General features: G+C 44.9%; 1 protein-coding gene across 1 annotated transcript in view; it reads left to right on the top strand.

Moving 5' to 3' along the window:
* ext1b (exostosin glycosyltransferase 1b) overlaps window positions 1-17,260 on the top strand; it is a 100,961-nt gene extending 83,701 nt beyond the window's left edge. Inside the window, exons 5-11 of the mRNA XM_053446064.1 lie at window positions 1,331-1,463; window positions 3,373-3,491; window positions 7,231-7,326; window positions 12,306-12,395; window positions 14,186-14,346; window positions 15,379-15,550; window positions 16,587-17,260. Of these exons, the coding sequence (XP_053302039.1) occupies window positions 1,331-1,463; window positions 3,373-3,491; window positions 7,231-7,326; window positions 12,306-12,395; window positions 14,186-14,346; window positions 15,379-15,550; window positions 16,587-16,772 (957 nt within the window). The 3' untranslated portion in view covers window positions 16,773-17,260. The remainder of the gene's footprint in view (window positions 1-1,330; window positions 1,464-3,372; window positions 3,492-7,230; window positions 7,327-12,305; window positions 12,396-14,185; window positions 14,347-15,378; window positions 15,551-16,586) is intronic.
* Window positions 17,261-17,280: the final 20 nt, after the last annotated feature.

Raw genomic sequence — 17,280 nt, 5'->3', positions numbered from 1 at the left:
CCGAGGCAAATGGTTATTCCCCCCCCCCTCGGGGACAAAGCTTGGGAAACTAAAAACCAACCCACACTCGGTTGTTGTTGTTGTTTTTCTCCCCTTCCTCGTGTCGCTGCCACCAAGTGATGAATTTACACGTGGCTTTATCAGCGTTATTACATAACCCCCCCCCCCCCCCCCCCCCCGGCTGTTGTTATTAGCTTTTCACGATTCACTCAGCTATTAGCCCGCGCTCCCATCGATCACCTGCCCCCCCCCCCCTCACGTCTCTTTATATCTCCGTCCTCTGAGTTACAGAGCCAGGACCGGCCGTCACCTCTCGACTCTACAGCCGCCATAAAACACCAACCGCCAACCTGTGTCTGTTTTACTGGAGCAATTTAACGTGGCTCAAGGGCACGGCAGTAATAGCTCTTTATTCCCCCCCCCTGAGCTGCGTCCAGGGGAAAGTAGTGTCTGTTCTCACGTCTCCTGACCGTTTGACTGACTTCTCAATTTGGGCAAAGAGAGAATCCGGGCTCGGACTGACTGACGGATACAGCTGATGACTTTTTGTTCTTGTCAGTGTAGCTGACTGATGAAGATCCCTTTACCTTACTTGCTTCAGACTTTTAAATCCTCACTTTGCTTTTTCTGCAGAGGAATAGAGACACTTCTAGAATGGCTCCAGTTCCAGGAAGTAAATTTTCCCATCGACGTTTCAGAAATATCCTCATAAAAAGACTTTTAGGTCTGGAACCAGGCCGAACAGCTACAAGATCAATCATGATCATAAAATGTTTAATTCAGAGCAGAAAACTTTAAAACAAAGGTACGAGGCTGTGTACACAATTATTTTAACAGCTGATGATTTGTGGGGCTGTAGTCAGCAGTTCCTGAGGATTGTGGGTAGTTTTAAACATCTTTTTGACTTTGTGGAATTTATGGGACGACATTTCCAAGTCATTAACATAGCACTTTTTTTATAGAAATGGAGAAGTACTTTCTGCAGAGAAACATAAAGTCTTAAGTTCAAGTCAGATGAAGCGGGAGCTGTAATGTTTACATCCGTGTTTACAGCTTCTCCCTCCTGCCCTCTGTAGTTCACCTTCGTGCTGGTACTGATGTGCGTCCTCACAAGACGAGCATAAACATGGCCCCGTTCATAAAAGCGTCTCTGCTTCACACCACCAGAGTTCATAAACTGCACAGGGGACCTTTAAATTGAAAAACCGGTCTGAATCTCTGCAGCACGTTAATGTGACATCATGTCCTTGACAGTTTGTATAAATCAAAAAACCCTCTCACGGTCTCATTTGTGGTCTAACGTGTGTTCACTTTGTTTGGCTGCGTGCAGATCATCCAGGACCGGGTGCTGGAGCACGGCTCCAGGAGCAGCCTGATGTGGAACAGTCACCCTGGGGGCCTGTTTGCCCTGCCGCAGTACTCTGGGTACCTGGGAGACTTCCCTTTCTACTACGCCACACTGGGTCAGTCACACACACACACACACACACACACACACACACTAACACACAGTACAAAGTGCGGTTACATAACAACAATCACATCCCTACACACCAGTGGAGAAATGAACTGCTCCATAAGGGTTGATCACAAAAGTTTCTCACCATCCATCACCCTGCGGCCAAATATTTTGTCACAGTGTTTTGTAGGGGAAGCCAGTTTGTGCAGATGTTAGTGCAGCTGTGATTGTGTGTTTGGACCTTGTCCGGGCAGCAGAATTATGGCCTTCACCCCCCCCGATCGACTGCTCTCCTCCAATGGCTGTATCTCGCCGCAAATTCAGCGGCGGAATGGGCCTTTGACGGATGTTTGTATTAGTCCTGCTGACACACCAATCCGTCCATCATTGGTTTTTGAGTCAGCACTGTTACTGCTGCTGCTGCAGAGAAGCCAATTCCTCCTGCTGCGGTTCAGCAGCGCCGAGTTCTCCCCTGCCACATCCCTGTGACCCGGGAGCCTCTCCATCCCTCACTCCCTCACTCCATCATCATCCAGCGCTGCCAAGGCACCGCAAACATCCACACACACGTTCCTGCACACACAGACGGGCTCAGTGCAAACCTATGAGCTCAGTTGATGGAGCACCCAGGTCAGAGTGCTGGTATTGAAATGGACGGGTGCAGTGACAGATGTGGATTACAGCGCCACGCCCACTTCGTCAACCAGGAAGCAATTAAACACGGATGAGTTTTCAGGAGACAAGGCTGCTAGTGGCTGATGGGTTTCCACACACAAACACACACACACACACACACACACACACACACACACACACACACACACACACACACACACACACACACACACACACACAGATCATGTATTAACACTCAAAGACTCACGGCAGGAGCAGCGTTTGTTTCTGTTGCTTCAGTAAAATGAAAGTTTGATCCAGAAGCTAGAAGAAGTTGGATTATTGGGACATTTGTGATGAAAAGAAGAGTTTAGAATAATAAATGACTCATAACAAGTGTAAACTCACTTTATTAGGTACACTTATAACTTTCTGAGTAAGTAATAAAAAGAGACAATCAATAATTGTATAAAAAGAGGCCCCAACACATTTATTATACATGGAATAAAGATCTTGTGGGTGCAGGAAAAAATAAGAAACTTTTTCAAGTACATGTAAAATCTAGATTCAGCTGCATGACTGAACTTAGGCTCCAGGTTTTGTTCGTTGTCTGATTATAAGCTTGTTACAGATGCATATACCTCTGCAGTCTTTTAACTTTTTCTTTACAAATCACCAGCTCTAACTTTTCAGACTGCAGCGTCTCCTCCTCCTCACAGAGGTTGCTCAGTGGCGTAAAGGAGACTCGTCTAATGCGATCTCCTCGGCGCCACGCTTTGTTGCTTTGGGTTAGATTGGATTTAAATTAGGAAAAGTTGAACGTCCTCTGTGATCCGTCTTTCTCAATATCTAACTTCCTGCTCAGTTTCAGCCTCAATTAGTCTTTTTCTCACATCAAGTCAGACCGAATTTAAAGTCACATCAGCGGTGAGTCGTCTGCTGAAGAGTTTACAAAATGAAATATATCCAGTGATCAAGAGATTTGACATTTTCAAAAAACGTTGCTGAATATTTTAAGACCGGCTTGAAACACCTACATCCCTGACATTTAAAAAATCATCTATATTTTTTGAACGGATGACAGACTCATTGCGACAAACATCTCTCGCTGAAAATAGATGTGAGGAGTTTGGAATCAGCGGCTTCTGTTCTCGTCTGGCTTTATTCTGTTCAAAGAGCCTGATGCTTAAACGGGCGGCTGACAGTCGGAGTCGCTTCCTGGTTGTGTTTCTAAAAAGAAATGCTTTAATAATGATTGTGCTTTAATAATGATTGTTGTGTCTTTCGTTGTGTTTCAGGCATCAAACCGAACCCAAAGTTCACAGCGGTCATCCACGCCGTCTCCCCACTGGTGTCCCAGTCCCAGCCCATACTCAAGCTCCTGGCAGCTGTGGCCAAGTCCCAGTATTGTGCACAGGTAAAGCTCATATGTTTGTGTGAGTGTATTTGTATCTTTGTGTTTGGTTTTGCCACATGTTTTACACACTACAGACATGTTAGAATACAGGGTTAGAAAAATGATTTGTTACAGTCTTAACTCTTTAACCCTAGAAATGTGGGTATACCTGCTATATAGAAGCAATTGACTCCCTTCTCATTGCCAGAGCAGGAGTTTCCCTTTACGTTCATGATCGACATCTTGAACGCCCTTAGACTGAGGCGCTCTCTCTCTCTCTCATCGCTGTCTCGCCAGCTTAGCGTGTTCACCCAGGTGTCATGTTCCCAACTCCGCTGATCCGAGCCAATTAAAACCCTTTTCATTCGACCTGGGAGTGAGTGCTGATGTAATCTGTTCAGAATGCACACAGAAGCCAGGTGTGAGCGGGTGTGTACTGGTTTTATTTTGACCAGTTGAAAACCAGCTCTAGAAATCCCTAGCTGTGATGGTTAAGAATCTTCCCTGTGATCTCCGCCTTGTTTTCCAAGCCTGCGGCACATTATTCTGCTCATACGGCTGTTTTATGATCACATTTTCAAACCAGAGTAACAATAAAGCTCATCTTCCATCCTGTGTGTCTGTGTGTGTGTGTGTGTGTGTGTGTGTGTCTGTGTGTTAACAGTGGGGGATTGAATTAGAGCGACATTTTGCCGCGTTGCTACATCTGTCCCTTCAGGACAGCTGGAGATGCTGTGTATTGATTCCCCAGCTTGCTCCTTACCAGTGCGGGAAATGAAATGGAATTTCCTCCCCGTTGGCTGTCTGTGTGTGTGTGTGTTTGTGTGTGTGTGTGTGTCTTTGTTTGTTCATTTGTTTGGCCAGCAGAGAGTATGAGTAAGTGAGTTTGTATTTTGTGTAGGAGTGATGTATTTCCGTGTGAGTGCCGTGTGTTTGGACATCCAGTTGTGCGATTGCGTGTTTGAACGGGAATAATGTGGTGAGTTATGTGCATGTGTGTGTTTAATGTGGGCGGGATGTTTGGATTTTGTGTCTGTGGTTGTTTATGTGTGAACATGTGTGTGTACATATCACTGTTGTTTGAACATTTCCGTGTCGGTATGATGATCCCATCCTGAAACTTCTGATCTGAAATATATTGTTATAAAAAAAAAAGGTCTTAAATGTTAACAGGACACAGGATCCTACATTTCCCATAATGCAATTTCAGTACCACTCTTTCCAGCTTCATAGATGTTCACATGTTTCCAATGAAGCTGGAAAAGCTTCTCCACATTAGTTATTTAACGGTTTTCACAGACCGAGTGGTTCCTCTCATCGCTATTAAACTGACTTTATAGAGTCAAAATGGTGGCCTGCCCCTTTAAATCTTCACCAAACACACACACACACACACACACACACACACACACACAAGGAATTAAGCTAAATGAAGAGCAGCTTAAAATCCAGAAGAAATCATTTATCTTAACAGTTTAAAGAAGCAATTAGCTGATATGGACAGGAACAGGAAATGAAAACCATGTGACACTGTTGAAAGCTGCAAGCAAGTGGAACTTTAGTGGACAAGATAGATGGATAGATGGATGGATGGATGGATGGATAGAAAGCAAGCAGGATTATGCAAAAATCATGTTTCAGAGGCTTCTATTTATGAGTGTGTGCACAAAATGACAGCATCAAATAAAAATCCATCTCTGGTGGATGTGGTTTCATTCGAGGACTGTCTGGCCTGGCCGGAGGTATTCGCTCTGCTCTCAGTTCCAGCTGTGCCACGAACATATTTCAGTGGATAAGTATCGAGGGCTGATCTCCAGCTGTACCTCTCGGGGGGGGAAATACAAACCATCAGCGCACAAGTAATCCAGAAAACACTCTTCCTCCCAGCGGCAGGCTGGATGAGTGGGAATCTGCACCGTCTTATTTTTCAAAGACGCTCTTTTGTGTTTCCATCCTTCAGTTCCTGCACAAAGTGGAGATCCAGGTAGAGCAGGCAGGGAGTTTTATTCCTCTGCCATTGCAGAGAGAAGAGGAGATGGGGGGGGGGGGCGGATGACGAAAGGGAGAGGGATATAAATAAATGAATGGAAGAGAGAGAATGAAAGAACACGGAGGGCGGAGGAGGCTAAATTGGACGCAAGAAAGCTTTTGAGGCACATTCTGACACTGGCCCTCCTGCTGCTTGCGTGCGTGTGTGTGTGTGTGTGTGTGTGTGCGCGAGAGAGAGGAGTGTTTCCTTTCCATAGTGCTGCACACATATATCAACAGTTGCTCCACCACACACACACACATACATACGCACACAATGGCTCCACCAGCCCCCGGAGAGGACTTGTGAGCTGACAGAGACACCATCTGTCTTTCTAATCAAACAGGAATAGAAGCATGTATTGGAATAACGTGCTCCTCAGCTGTGAGTGTAGATGTGTGTGTGTCTGTACCTGTTGTTATCCCTACGATGACAAACACTCTTTTTGGCCCAGGCTGAGCCTAATTGTTTTGATTTTGTGTTTTATCTTTGTTCGCACAATGAGAAGATGAATTTGCATTTCGAGGTGCACGTCGTTCCGTCCCCTCGTCCTCAGTGTCTGTCTCTCACAAACAGCTGCTGCCGTCACAGGGGGACACGGTAACACAGACATCCAAATGGCTCCCGGCTCGTGATTTGGCAGGTCCAGTCTGGGTGCCGAGTCCCCGGGGGGGCCGAGCCGCTGTGTGTGATGCGATTAATGTCAAAATAATGTGAGACTTTATTGATCCCTGCAGGGAGACTCCTCTGGTTGGCTTCCATCAGGGACGTCCTGAGCCGAGTCTGTCTCCTGTTCTGTGGGACAGGGATGGATCAGTGTCTTCTGACTTGCTTAAGGACATTTCAGATGGACAGATGTTAGTTAACAGCAGCTGAAGACTACAGGAGTGGATGTTTACTTATCACCAGCCAGGAATCAATTACTAACTTGTTTAAAATGAGGACTAATTAATACATTTAACTAGAATGTTCCTCAGTAGAGACCAAGGTCCATTAGCCATTAGTAAATATCAGCCCCTTCAACTGATTTTAGTTTTTTTTAAATCAAGTCCCTTTAATTATTAAAGCTTGGCGCCGCCTCTCGTGCTCGATACAGCCGTGATTGGACGATTGTGTTTTCCTGGGCTACGTCTGATCTGAGATGCATGAGAAGAGCAGGATGTGTAACTGGTATAAGGTCAGACAGGAGTCATGTCGTGTGTGTGTGTGTGTGTGTGTGTGTGTGTGTGTGTCTGTGTGTGTGTGGGTGTGTGTGTGTTTCTCATCAAACATTAATGAAGGCTGCTGCCGCTGTGCAGTGGGAACTTCATGTGACATTTCCATGTCGGCTGCGTGGAAGTCACATGACGTGTGTGTGTGTGTGTGTCTGTATGTGTGTGTGTGTGTCATGTAAAACATCATCTGATTAGAGAGGGAGGGAGCAGAGCTGGAGAATGTGTTCGGCCACATGTTGTATCATGGTCACAAATACGAGCCAATGGTTTACAGACTGAATCCCACAAACCAGTCTGGAGACATAATTGAATTTGTTATCACTCTCGTTGCCCTTCCGGTTCTTTACCAGCCGGTAATAAGGTGACATTTGTGGCCCCGGGGCCACGTAAAGGTCACATGTTCACCGGGTAGATTCAGCATCAAGCTGAGCGGCTGCGAGCTCGATGTTTTGCTCAGAGGAAATCAAATCAGCTGCGACGCAGGTAACAAGACCTTTGTGTGTTTTCCTCCTTTCAGATCATCGTCCTGTGGAACTGTGACAAGCCGCTCCCCGCCAAGCAGCGCTGGCCGGCCACCTCGGTGCCCGTCATCGTCATCGAGGGCGAGAACAAGGTGAGAGACGCAGCAGGGGCCTTCGTCCAATCAGGTCGAGACATGAACTGTGGGGAAGATGGGTCCAGATGTTTTCCCTTTGAGTCAGACGCACAGATCATAGGTTTTCATCCTGAGATATTTGTATTTTTGTTATTTTAACAAGATTACTCAAAATGTCATCAACTTTTTACCGGGAATCATTCTCTTCTGTCTTCTCACGGACTCAATCTGACATTTTTTTGACATTTTGCTTGAGGATTAACAGTAAAAGTGCCAGAAAATGTCCGGTAGCAACTGACTTGGACATTTACGTCCTCACGTGCACCCCCCTCTGGATCATTCCAGGTACACGTTGACCTCAGAGGTGTGATATCACTTGTCATGAGGCCTCTCCTCTTGTACGTGCTCTCTCACTGTAAAGCTACTGTATCTCTGCACATTCTGCTCAGTCGCCGAGTTTCTGGCGGTTAATGAGTTTCGATTTGTGCTGCACTGATTCCATTAAAGGACATTTTGTGTGGTTTTAATTAAAGCTCAGTAATGGGAATAATATACTCTGGGGAAAAAAAGCGTGACTGAGAGGCTAATGCATATTGTTAGGAAAAGATAAGGAGGCGGTAATCTGAGTGCATATGCACGGCTGCATTTATTTATTATTTCAGCGTATTTACTGCAGTTTGTTCTTAATGTTAATCGTATAAATATCAAATTAAGTGAAGAAAGTGACGATGAATCTCTCAGGAGAAGTAATTTGCAGTTGAGTCGTGATATTCACAACAAATAAACCCGGCAGACGACTTTCATTAGTTTGAGATTTAGCTTTATCCTAATGGGTTTAATAACTTATGATCCTCACATCATCTTCTGAAGCCATTTCAAAACCCACAATTACTAAATCTATACTTAAATGCGGGTGTTACAGGGAGGCAGTGAAAACTCATTCTCATTACGTGCTGATTACTTCTTCAATATATGGATTGTTTGGTCTGTAAGATGAAAATAATGACATGAGATTTAAGGTGAAGCCTCTAAATGGCTTGTGTTGCTCGACCAGTGCTCAGATATTCGGTTCACGGAGACAAGAAACAGGGAGAAAAGCATCAAATAGGAGATTAAAGTGTGAACAGAGATGTAAATGTGACTCAAAGCTCCGGGAAGAAGCTGTGATGTGCATCTCGGTTTCAGTTCCTGTCAGTTAACCCATCATCATCCGCACAGACACGGAGCCCTGAGCGCCGCCCTGGCATTTATTATGACAGCCTTATTAGCTCTTTACGCTCGAGTCTCTGGCCTGTGAAGAGGCGTCTGTGTTTCCTCTGACTTCCCCGTGACCCTCGCCTCTCAGGGGTCAAAGGTCAGATGCAGGCTGATCCGAGTCGGTTTGACGATTTCCAAGCCTTCGGGTTTGAGGTTTCTGTTTTTGAAGGCAGGAGGACTCCTCTGTGATTCCGACACATCAGACTTATCCTCTCGCTCGTGACAACTTAACTTCACCTGCCAATCACAGGAAGTGGTTTTCACATCAGTGTCAGTCACCCGGCGGTGGGCTGGGCTCATGGTTTACCTCTCTCCCCCCGTGGCTCCGAGTGGTTTCCCCCGAGCTGTCAGTCAGAGCGGTCGGGCTCTGTGTCGCCCCGTGTCCGGGAAAAGCGAGCGGAACAGGCTTAGTGTTCTGATGTGTGTGTGTGTGTACCAGGCAGCCTGTGGTTTGTTGTGGTTGCGGCGGGTTCTGTGTTTATCGTGGCGAGCCGAGCTGTGCTCCTCTGCCCCACAGAGGGAGAGAGAGAGAGAGAGAGAGAATGTTTTCATCTTTCCTGCCTCTTTATTCCTCTCTCTCTCTCTCTCTCTCTCTCTCTCTCTCTGTCGCAGATGTGTTTCGTTATCATTTCATTCTTCTCCTCCCTTTGGAATTATGAAGATTCCTCATTTTTTAATTTATTCAGTCAAGAGTTCTGTTTTGTTTTCTGTGAATTCAGTTTCCAAACTCTAACGTCTCTAATCCTCTACACTGCCAATAAATATTGCTTTAAAAATTAGAGACATAACAGCAGAGTGGTTAAATGTAGTGAGACCCTTGACTGTTGTTGACTTCCTCACTTATTTCTCTTTAATTTCATATGTTGCCTCAAATATCATCGACCTGCAGAGACCAGACTAAAGGAAGGAAACTGAACATCTACTATTAACATAATTTAGGCTGAAAATGTATTTCAGCATCAACGATAAACAAATAAATACACCGATAGAGAACAGCTTTAATTTGCACTTTATTTATCCTGAAGATTTATTGGATCTCGGGAGGAAGAAATCAACATTTTTACCATTTTTGCCTTTGGTCGTTTTTAACGGGATTTGTTGACAACACAAAACACACAAAACAACACAAATCTTCTCTTTGAACCAACACTCGTCTTTTCTTCCCTCCTTCATCCGTCCTCTCTGTGGAGCAGTCGCCCAATAACAAGAAATGCTCTCTGCCTGTGTTGAACAGGGTTCACTGTGGCTGGTGGTCCTGCTCCCCTCTCTCTCTCTCTCTCTCTCTCTCTCTCTCTCTCTCTCTCTCTCTCTCTCTCTCCCTCCCCTGCCGTCCTTTCCAGAGGAGGTGAAGAGCTGCAGGCGGATTCCTGCTGTAAGAGCTCACATTCCTGGAGAGCACCAGGAAGCCCCGGGCTAATGTGTCGCACTTGGAACATTACAAACCATCTGGGGCTTTAAAACACCGGTCTCTCGTCCTCTCTCTCCGCCCCCCCTCCCCCCCGTTTGTCTCTCTGTGACTCTCACCCCCACCTGCCTCCCGTCGTATCATCTATTCTCCATTACACATTCTGCTGGTAAACAAGTGGAAAACACTGAGTGGAGAGATTGTTTTTCGTTCCTCTCTTAATGCCCGCAGGACATTACAACAGTAATGATGAGAGGGGAGGGTATCTCCTCTCTCCTCTCCTCTCTCCTCTCTCCTCTCTCCTCTCCTCTCACTTCCCCCCCTCGCCTGTAAACACAACTGTCACTCTCAGCAGAATATGAGCGACAGTCAAAGCTGCCGTCGTTGCCTGTTGAGTGTTTTTTTCGGAGGGAGGACGGCACTTGACCGGGCCGACAGCTGACATCAGCCTTAACAGCCGTGTCGGTGCTGCGCTGTGTGTGGTGAACAGAGGTGGAGACACAGAGCACCTGTAGAAATACAGACAGAATCCCATCTGAAGCCGGTGTGACTGTGTTCAGTCTGTTGTGATGTGTATTGGTCTGGTATCAAATTGTTCAGTTACATGGACTTTAAATAAAGATGGACGACACATCCCAACTTCACTGCATTGTAAAAACAAAAATGAAGCCAAAATATTATGGATGCTGCCATTTAGAGCCAGAAACTCTACTGAGGAGCTGCAGTACCAAGTGTCGCCACAGAGTCAGTCTGTTGTCTGTGGTTGGGCCCTTTTAATAAGTGGGAAAACGTGTTGTTTCCTCCTGCCAGTAGGTGGCGCTCTAACTTTATTTGAATGGTGGCATCAAACATGCATCATCAAGGTCCTAACGAGTTCCTGAGCCAGTTTGAAGTGGATGTCATCAACCTGCTTTGAGATATAATAATTTACTTCTTTAATATCAGTTTTCTGTCATTAATATAACAACAGTCAATCTTTTACTAAACTGAATTCAAACACCATGTTTTTACGATTGAAAACGAACTTTGGCTTTTGATAAAAACGCAATTTGAAGACATCACAACAAGGAACAAAACCCCGGTGGATGTTTTTTCTCCTCCACACTTCTGTGACGTCGTTCACAGCGAGGTGTGATACAGGTTAGAGCCGGTCACGCTGCGGTGAGAGAATAACAGGCGTCACAGGAAGTCGCGTGTTCTCGTGTCTTTCTCTCCGTGTGTCGCTGCCCCCTGGCTGCAGGAGAGAAGAAGACCTGTGGAGAGGGAGGTCACCCTGCTGCACACAGTCCCAAGTGATTAGAGAGAATCCATATGAGACGTCTATTCAGTGCAGGTGATGGTGTTTTAAAAATACAACACTAGCAGAGGTCTGACCTTAAGATCTGTGCTGAATAGAGGTGTGTGTGTGTGTGGATGTTGTGTGTTTACATCCATTAAAGCTTTGTATGCATCAGAAGTGTCTTGTGCGTGTGGGCGGTTGTGACTTGGAGCACAATCCAGTTTAGCTGCCGTCTTTAGGTTTGTCTCACGTCTCGGCAGCACACCGAAGACTTCCTGACCTTCATGTATTATACAGTTTGGTTTCATCCACCATTAAATATACATTCTGTTTTTTCGACAGCGGAGGAGAAATAAAAAAGTCAATTTGTGCCGAGTGTCTGACGCGTGTCCGTCTGCGTCTGTGTGTTGATCTAAAACAGACAACTCTGTATCAGCTGAGGAACAACAGGGAGCAGTAAAGAGCTGGATATTGTCTTTCTCCCTCCTGCTCTGTCAGCTGCGGCTTGTTGATGTTGTGGCTGCTTGTTGTTGTTGTCTCCCCAGAATCCCAACAAATTTGCGAGAGAACATAAAAAATGCATTCAGTCGACAGTTGAAGCAAAAAGAGGTTTTTGTTTTCAAAGTTGGTAGTAGGTGAAGCTCTCGGTTCTTCTCTTCAGCTGGAAAACATAAGATGCGAGAGGTGGAGCTCCGCCCTCACGCAGCGGGGATCAATATTCCACTGAAATAGTTTTTTGTTAAAGGATCACACGCAGTGACTTCCTCAGCTCGTTGTTCTTTGCTTATTTTGATTCACTCTCTTCGCACCTTTTTAAAAGAAGCACCACAAATCATCTGTATCCTACGAGATTAGCATCAAAGCCAAAGTTAGCAACATCAAAGCCAAAGTTAGTAACTCTGTTATGAACATGGAGGAACATGTTAACGAATAAAAGATTTCTTGGTAGTATCGATATTTTTTTGTTAGGCGCTAGTGTACAGCTTGTTTCTGACGTTCTTACGTGGCTGCCGACATGTTTGTTAAACCCTGTCCGCTCTGTGTCTCCCCCTGCAGGTGATGAGCAGCCGCTTCCTGCCCTATGAGACCATAGGGACCGACGCAGTCCTCAGCCTGGATGAAGACACAGTGTTGTCCACCACAGAGGTAATCCTGTCATAGAATATCTTCCTCTTCTGCCTCAGGAGTTTTATTCCATTGAGACACAAAACAAAGTTCCAAATGCAACTCTCCGATTCTATTATCTATTTCTCTTTGTCCCTGAAGTTTTTAAGATTTCGCTCTGAAGCTTGATTCTTAAATCACTTGAATCTGTAGTTCCTCCATCTTTTTTTCTCCATTGTCCATTTTCTACCTCCATTTGTTTTTAATCACCCTCCTTCTCTCCAATCCCCTGATCGAGAGCAGCCCTGTTATGGACATTTTTCGCTCCACATGCTGTCGGGATTGTTGCGGGGGGGGGGGGTTCTTCCCGGGGACAGGTTTTGGCGCGGCACCGTGGGAAGCCAGATGCAGCTTTGAACAGTGTTGAGTTAGATCCCATAAAGGCTGTTTGTGCCGAGGATCAGGATGGCGAGGCGGAGGTGGCAGCGAAGGGGAATTCCCAGATCCGAACAAAAGACAAATCTAATCTAACAGTTTTTCTCCGATACAGAGAATTTAGTCATGAACCCGAAAAACTATTCCCATAAGTGTTGGAGTCTCCTCATCGTTTCCCTTTTCCATTCTTTTAAAAGTTGACTTTCATGTCGTTGTTCTTTGCCTCCGACCGAGAAGGAAATCCATTCTGTTGTTTTTCCTCACGCTTCGGTTGAATTACCCCGTTTCCTTTAGACTTTAATATCATTCCACTATCTTCCTTCTTAAAGTAAAAACAGTCACATCTCTTCTTCTTCTCCTTCTTTTCCTTTGGGACTCGCCCAAATAATTCTGGCAGAAGGAGCAGATAAAAAAACGATGTTGATTATGTTTAATGGTGGATTCCGAGTGAAGGGTTCATTAACACAAACAGCCTCTCGGTGTCGTATTGTGTTGAACTGTGTGGTGTTGTGTTCTCGGAGCCGCTGAGTTCTCTGTGATGTTTCCATCCACTTATTTGATTGAGCGCTTTGATCGCAGCCACAGAAGTTTGCTGCAGGCGGCTGCTTAGGAAACACGGCTTTGTGTTTGATGAGGTTTTGCCTCTGTTGTGTTTTCACTAAAGTGTGTGTAAAGAGTGTGCACTTCCTTTTGTCGGTTCTCCCTGTAATCACTTTATTCTTCTCTCCTTTCCGTCGTTTTATACACAAAACAAAAAGTATAAATAGACGCATCTAACTCAAACATTATGTGTTTAGCTCAATTTCATTTCTCCACATTTTCTCCTCCGGCGAATCGATGCGGAGAGGGGGGCATTCTCGCCAAGTTTTATCCTGTTTTTTGTTGAGTTTACAAATGTTCCTCATTTTGGAGTTCTTCTTTGACACAGGCAGGACATGTTAGGTTGTTTTAAACAGTGATATAAACAGTTTACAAGTTCTAACTAAAATCCTGATTAAAGTTTTTTTCATTCATTGGTGAATACTTTGAAAAACAGTTGTAAAACTTTTAAGAGAGTAAACTCTTTGAAGTGAAATTACAAACGTGGGAAAATCATTAATAAATAATCCTGTGTTTAGGTGAAACAGCTACAAATAATTAACACCTGGTTTAGATACTTTCAAGCAACACTACGTTGTGTTACGTTACAATAATCCTATTATGATGTATATTTGTATTTTTCATATTTCCTCATGTGTTAAATTACAGATGTTTTCATTCTTTCTCACCTTATCTAATGCTCAAGCCTAATGAACCAAGCCCCTTTAATTTATAAGGCTGTTTTACAAACCATTGGACAGTGTCTAATAAATGTTTTAATACCACATAAAGTAAAGTGGACCTCTTCCTCTGCACAGGTGGACTTTGCCTTCACTGTGTGGCAGAGCTTCCCCGAGCGGATCGTGGGTTACCCGGCACGCAGCCACTTCTGGGACGGCAACAAGGAGCGCTGGGGCTACACGTCCAAATGGACCAACGACTACTCCATGGTGCTGACCGGGGCGGCCATCTACCACCGGTACGACACGGAACACACACTGATCCTCCTCTCAGAGATCTGCGATAGAACGGGATCACAGCTCCGCTCGGCTCTCCCGTGTTCGCTTGTCTCTCTTTTGATGCAGTGATCTGTAGATTATGAAAGTGGGTGTGATGCTCGTCTTGGCTCAGCCTCATGAAACGGTGTTTTGTTTCCTACCGGGTACGTTTCATCCAGGATGTCAGTTTGTCAGCCGCGCCGTGTTCCCTGCGTTCAGTGGAATCACGGCCCTGTCGGCTTTAATACCACGGCCCCACTCAGCCATGATGGGAGCGGCCCATTCATCTGACGGCAGCCAATCGCTGCAGCCCGACGCTGAATCGCTTTCAATACGTCCGTCGCTCGATCCAATCGGGGACTTGAGGAATGAGTCAGCTGCTGAATTGAGTTTAATCCAATTTCAACTTGAAACGTTAAAGTGTCTAAAATTGTGGGATACGTTTAAAATATGTTGTGCAGGTTGTAGCCGTCTTTAAATGTCTAGATTTAGAGACGGCTCCATTTTGATCCAAATTCCATAAGTATTTTTTTAATATTCAGTGCAAATATAAGAAAAGTGGAAATATTTGGTGTCTTTTATTTACATTGGATTATTTAAACATCTGCTAATTCATTTCTGACTGATTAATCATTTGATTGTTTAATCTCTAAAAATTGTTTTTCTTGGGCAGAAATATGAGATTCACAAAATGGGAAAACACATTTTTATCTTATCACAGATGTTTTTAAAAAGCGAGTCCTTGTGGAAACCTGGTGCATAAACAAACTTCTCCTGGAAATTAGATTTTAGTCCTTTCACCTTTAGTTTTTTAGCTTATCTTCTGTTTTGGGTCCAAAGTAAACACAGGAATATATTTGAAGTTTTGCATATGTACATGTTTAATCCTCTGTTTACAAATTTTGTGGACTAAAACAAAACTTTGTCTTCAAATACCTCAACCCTCATAGTGAAATGTCCTCCTGACGGTTTGTCCTCTCTCCTCTGTCTCCTTCATGTGTCTCCTCCTGCAGGTATTATCACCATCTGTACACCAGCTACTTGCCCACCAGTCTGAAGAGCATGGTGGACCAGCTGGCGAACTGTGAGGACATCCTGATGAACTTCCTGGTCTCTGCCGTCACCAAGCTGCCGCCCATCAAGGTCACACAGAAGAAGCAGTACAAGGAGACCATGATGGGACAGGTGAGCGTCTCCAGAAACAAGTTGTATTAGTTTTATTAAGAAAACACCGGAGAATGAATCCTCTCACAGAATATTACAGTCGCCCATTTGATTTCCTTCTGCTTTTTATATATATATATACATACATGTAGTAGTGAATCAAACTCTTGCAGCTCTGAGAACAGCATGAATTTTTCTCTTTGAGTTCTTGTGTGCGACCCCGTGGGTAAACACGACAAGTCCCTAACAGCCGAGAAACAAAAACACAGGAAGGAGTCGTGTGGCTCTTAAAGCCTCGATAGAGCAAGTGAGCCGGCTGATGATTTATTGAGAAACGTTAATGTCTCTAATGCTTTTCTCTTGTCTCGGTGGCTGATGTAAGATTATGAATGAAGACGTCACGTCTCTCTCATGTATTTTTAAATGTCTCCTGCATCGTGATCCAAAGAAGTAGATGAGCTGAAGAAACCTTTTTATTTACTCCACCGTTAAATATGTAGAATGTGTTAAATACTCTTAATATTAGAGTTGATGGTAAAGTGTTAAATTGTTGATATTTAAGCTGTTGTTTTCTTTTTAAAACAACAATATTAGGAAATAAAAAACTCCAAAATTAGCTAATATGTGTTTATGATTCCCAAGATGTCGGATAAATACAAGTTAGGTTTGATATTTTAACCATAAACTTTGTTATATATATATAAGACAACACAAGTACGACCAAATAAATAAATAACTTGAACATCTTTTCTGTTTAATATAAAAGTTCTTATAGCAACCCTTATGTGCAAACACAGAAATCAGTATTTTAAATGGTATTTTAATGGTTATGATAGTAAACTTTAGAAACACAGCAATTTATAATCCTATGTGAATGTTCATTTCCTTCATAAACACAAATAAAATCAACAGTCGTTCTCCTTTAACCCTGAAAGTGCAGAAACAACTTCTGGTAGACGATCAGAGAATCACAGATTTTTCCTAATATCGACAACATGACACTAAAACTCTTCTTCTCCTGTCTCCTCCTCCTCCTCCTCTTCTTCACGCCCACCAGTCCTCCAGGGCGTCTCGCTGGGCCGACCCGGACCACTTCGCCCAGCGGCAGACCTGCATGAACAAGTTCGCCAGCTGGTTTGGCGCCATGCCGCTGGTCCACTCCCAGATGAGACTGGACCCCGTCCTGTTCAAGGACCAGGTCTCCATCCTGCGCAAGAAATACAGGGACATCGAGCGGCTCTGACAGGACCGGCGCCCCCTGGGGGGAGACCCCACGCAGGGGGAGGCGCGAGAGACTGACTCGGTGGAGGGTAGGAGCAGTCGGACTCTAGCGGGATGGACGGCGAGCGACTCGGCTCTCTCGTCCAATCAGCACGCTGCCAGTGACCACGGCGCCGCGGCGGCCGGGACCTGACTCGGAAAAGGACGAACAGGAAACAAGCAGATGGTGTTTGGATTTGAAAAACACAAACAAACAAACAAATAAAACACCCAAACGCAGACCGACAAAGAGGAAGTACACAAAGCGATGGACAAGCCAAACTGTGCTGTATGTTTCACACACGCGCACACACACACACACAGACACACACACTACTGACGACGACAACCAACTGAATAGAGTATTTTTTTTGTACGACATGAACAAGGGCGACATTGACTCTCCCGCTCTTTCGGCACATGTACAGGACGGTAGAAGAGGGAAGGCCTTCACCATCACAAACCACCCCCCCCCCCCCCCCCCCCCCCCC

This window comes from Pleuronectes platessa, chromosome 18 (assembly GCF_947347685.1).
Source record: "Pleuronectes platessa chromosome 18, fPlePla1.1, whole genome shotgun sequence".
In the NCBI taxonomy this organism is placed as follows: domain Eukaryota; kingdom Metazoa; phylum Chordata; class Actinopteri; order Pleuronectiformes; family Pleuronectidae; genus Pleuronectes; species Pleuronectes platessa.
Note: the sequence above shows the minus strand (reverse complement) of the source record. Positions and strands in the feature narration are given on the sequence as shown.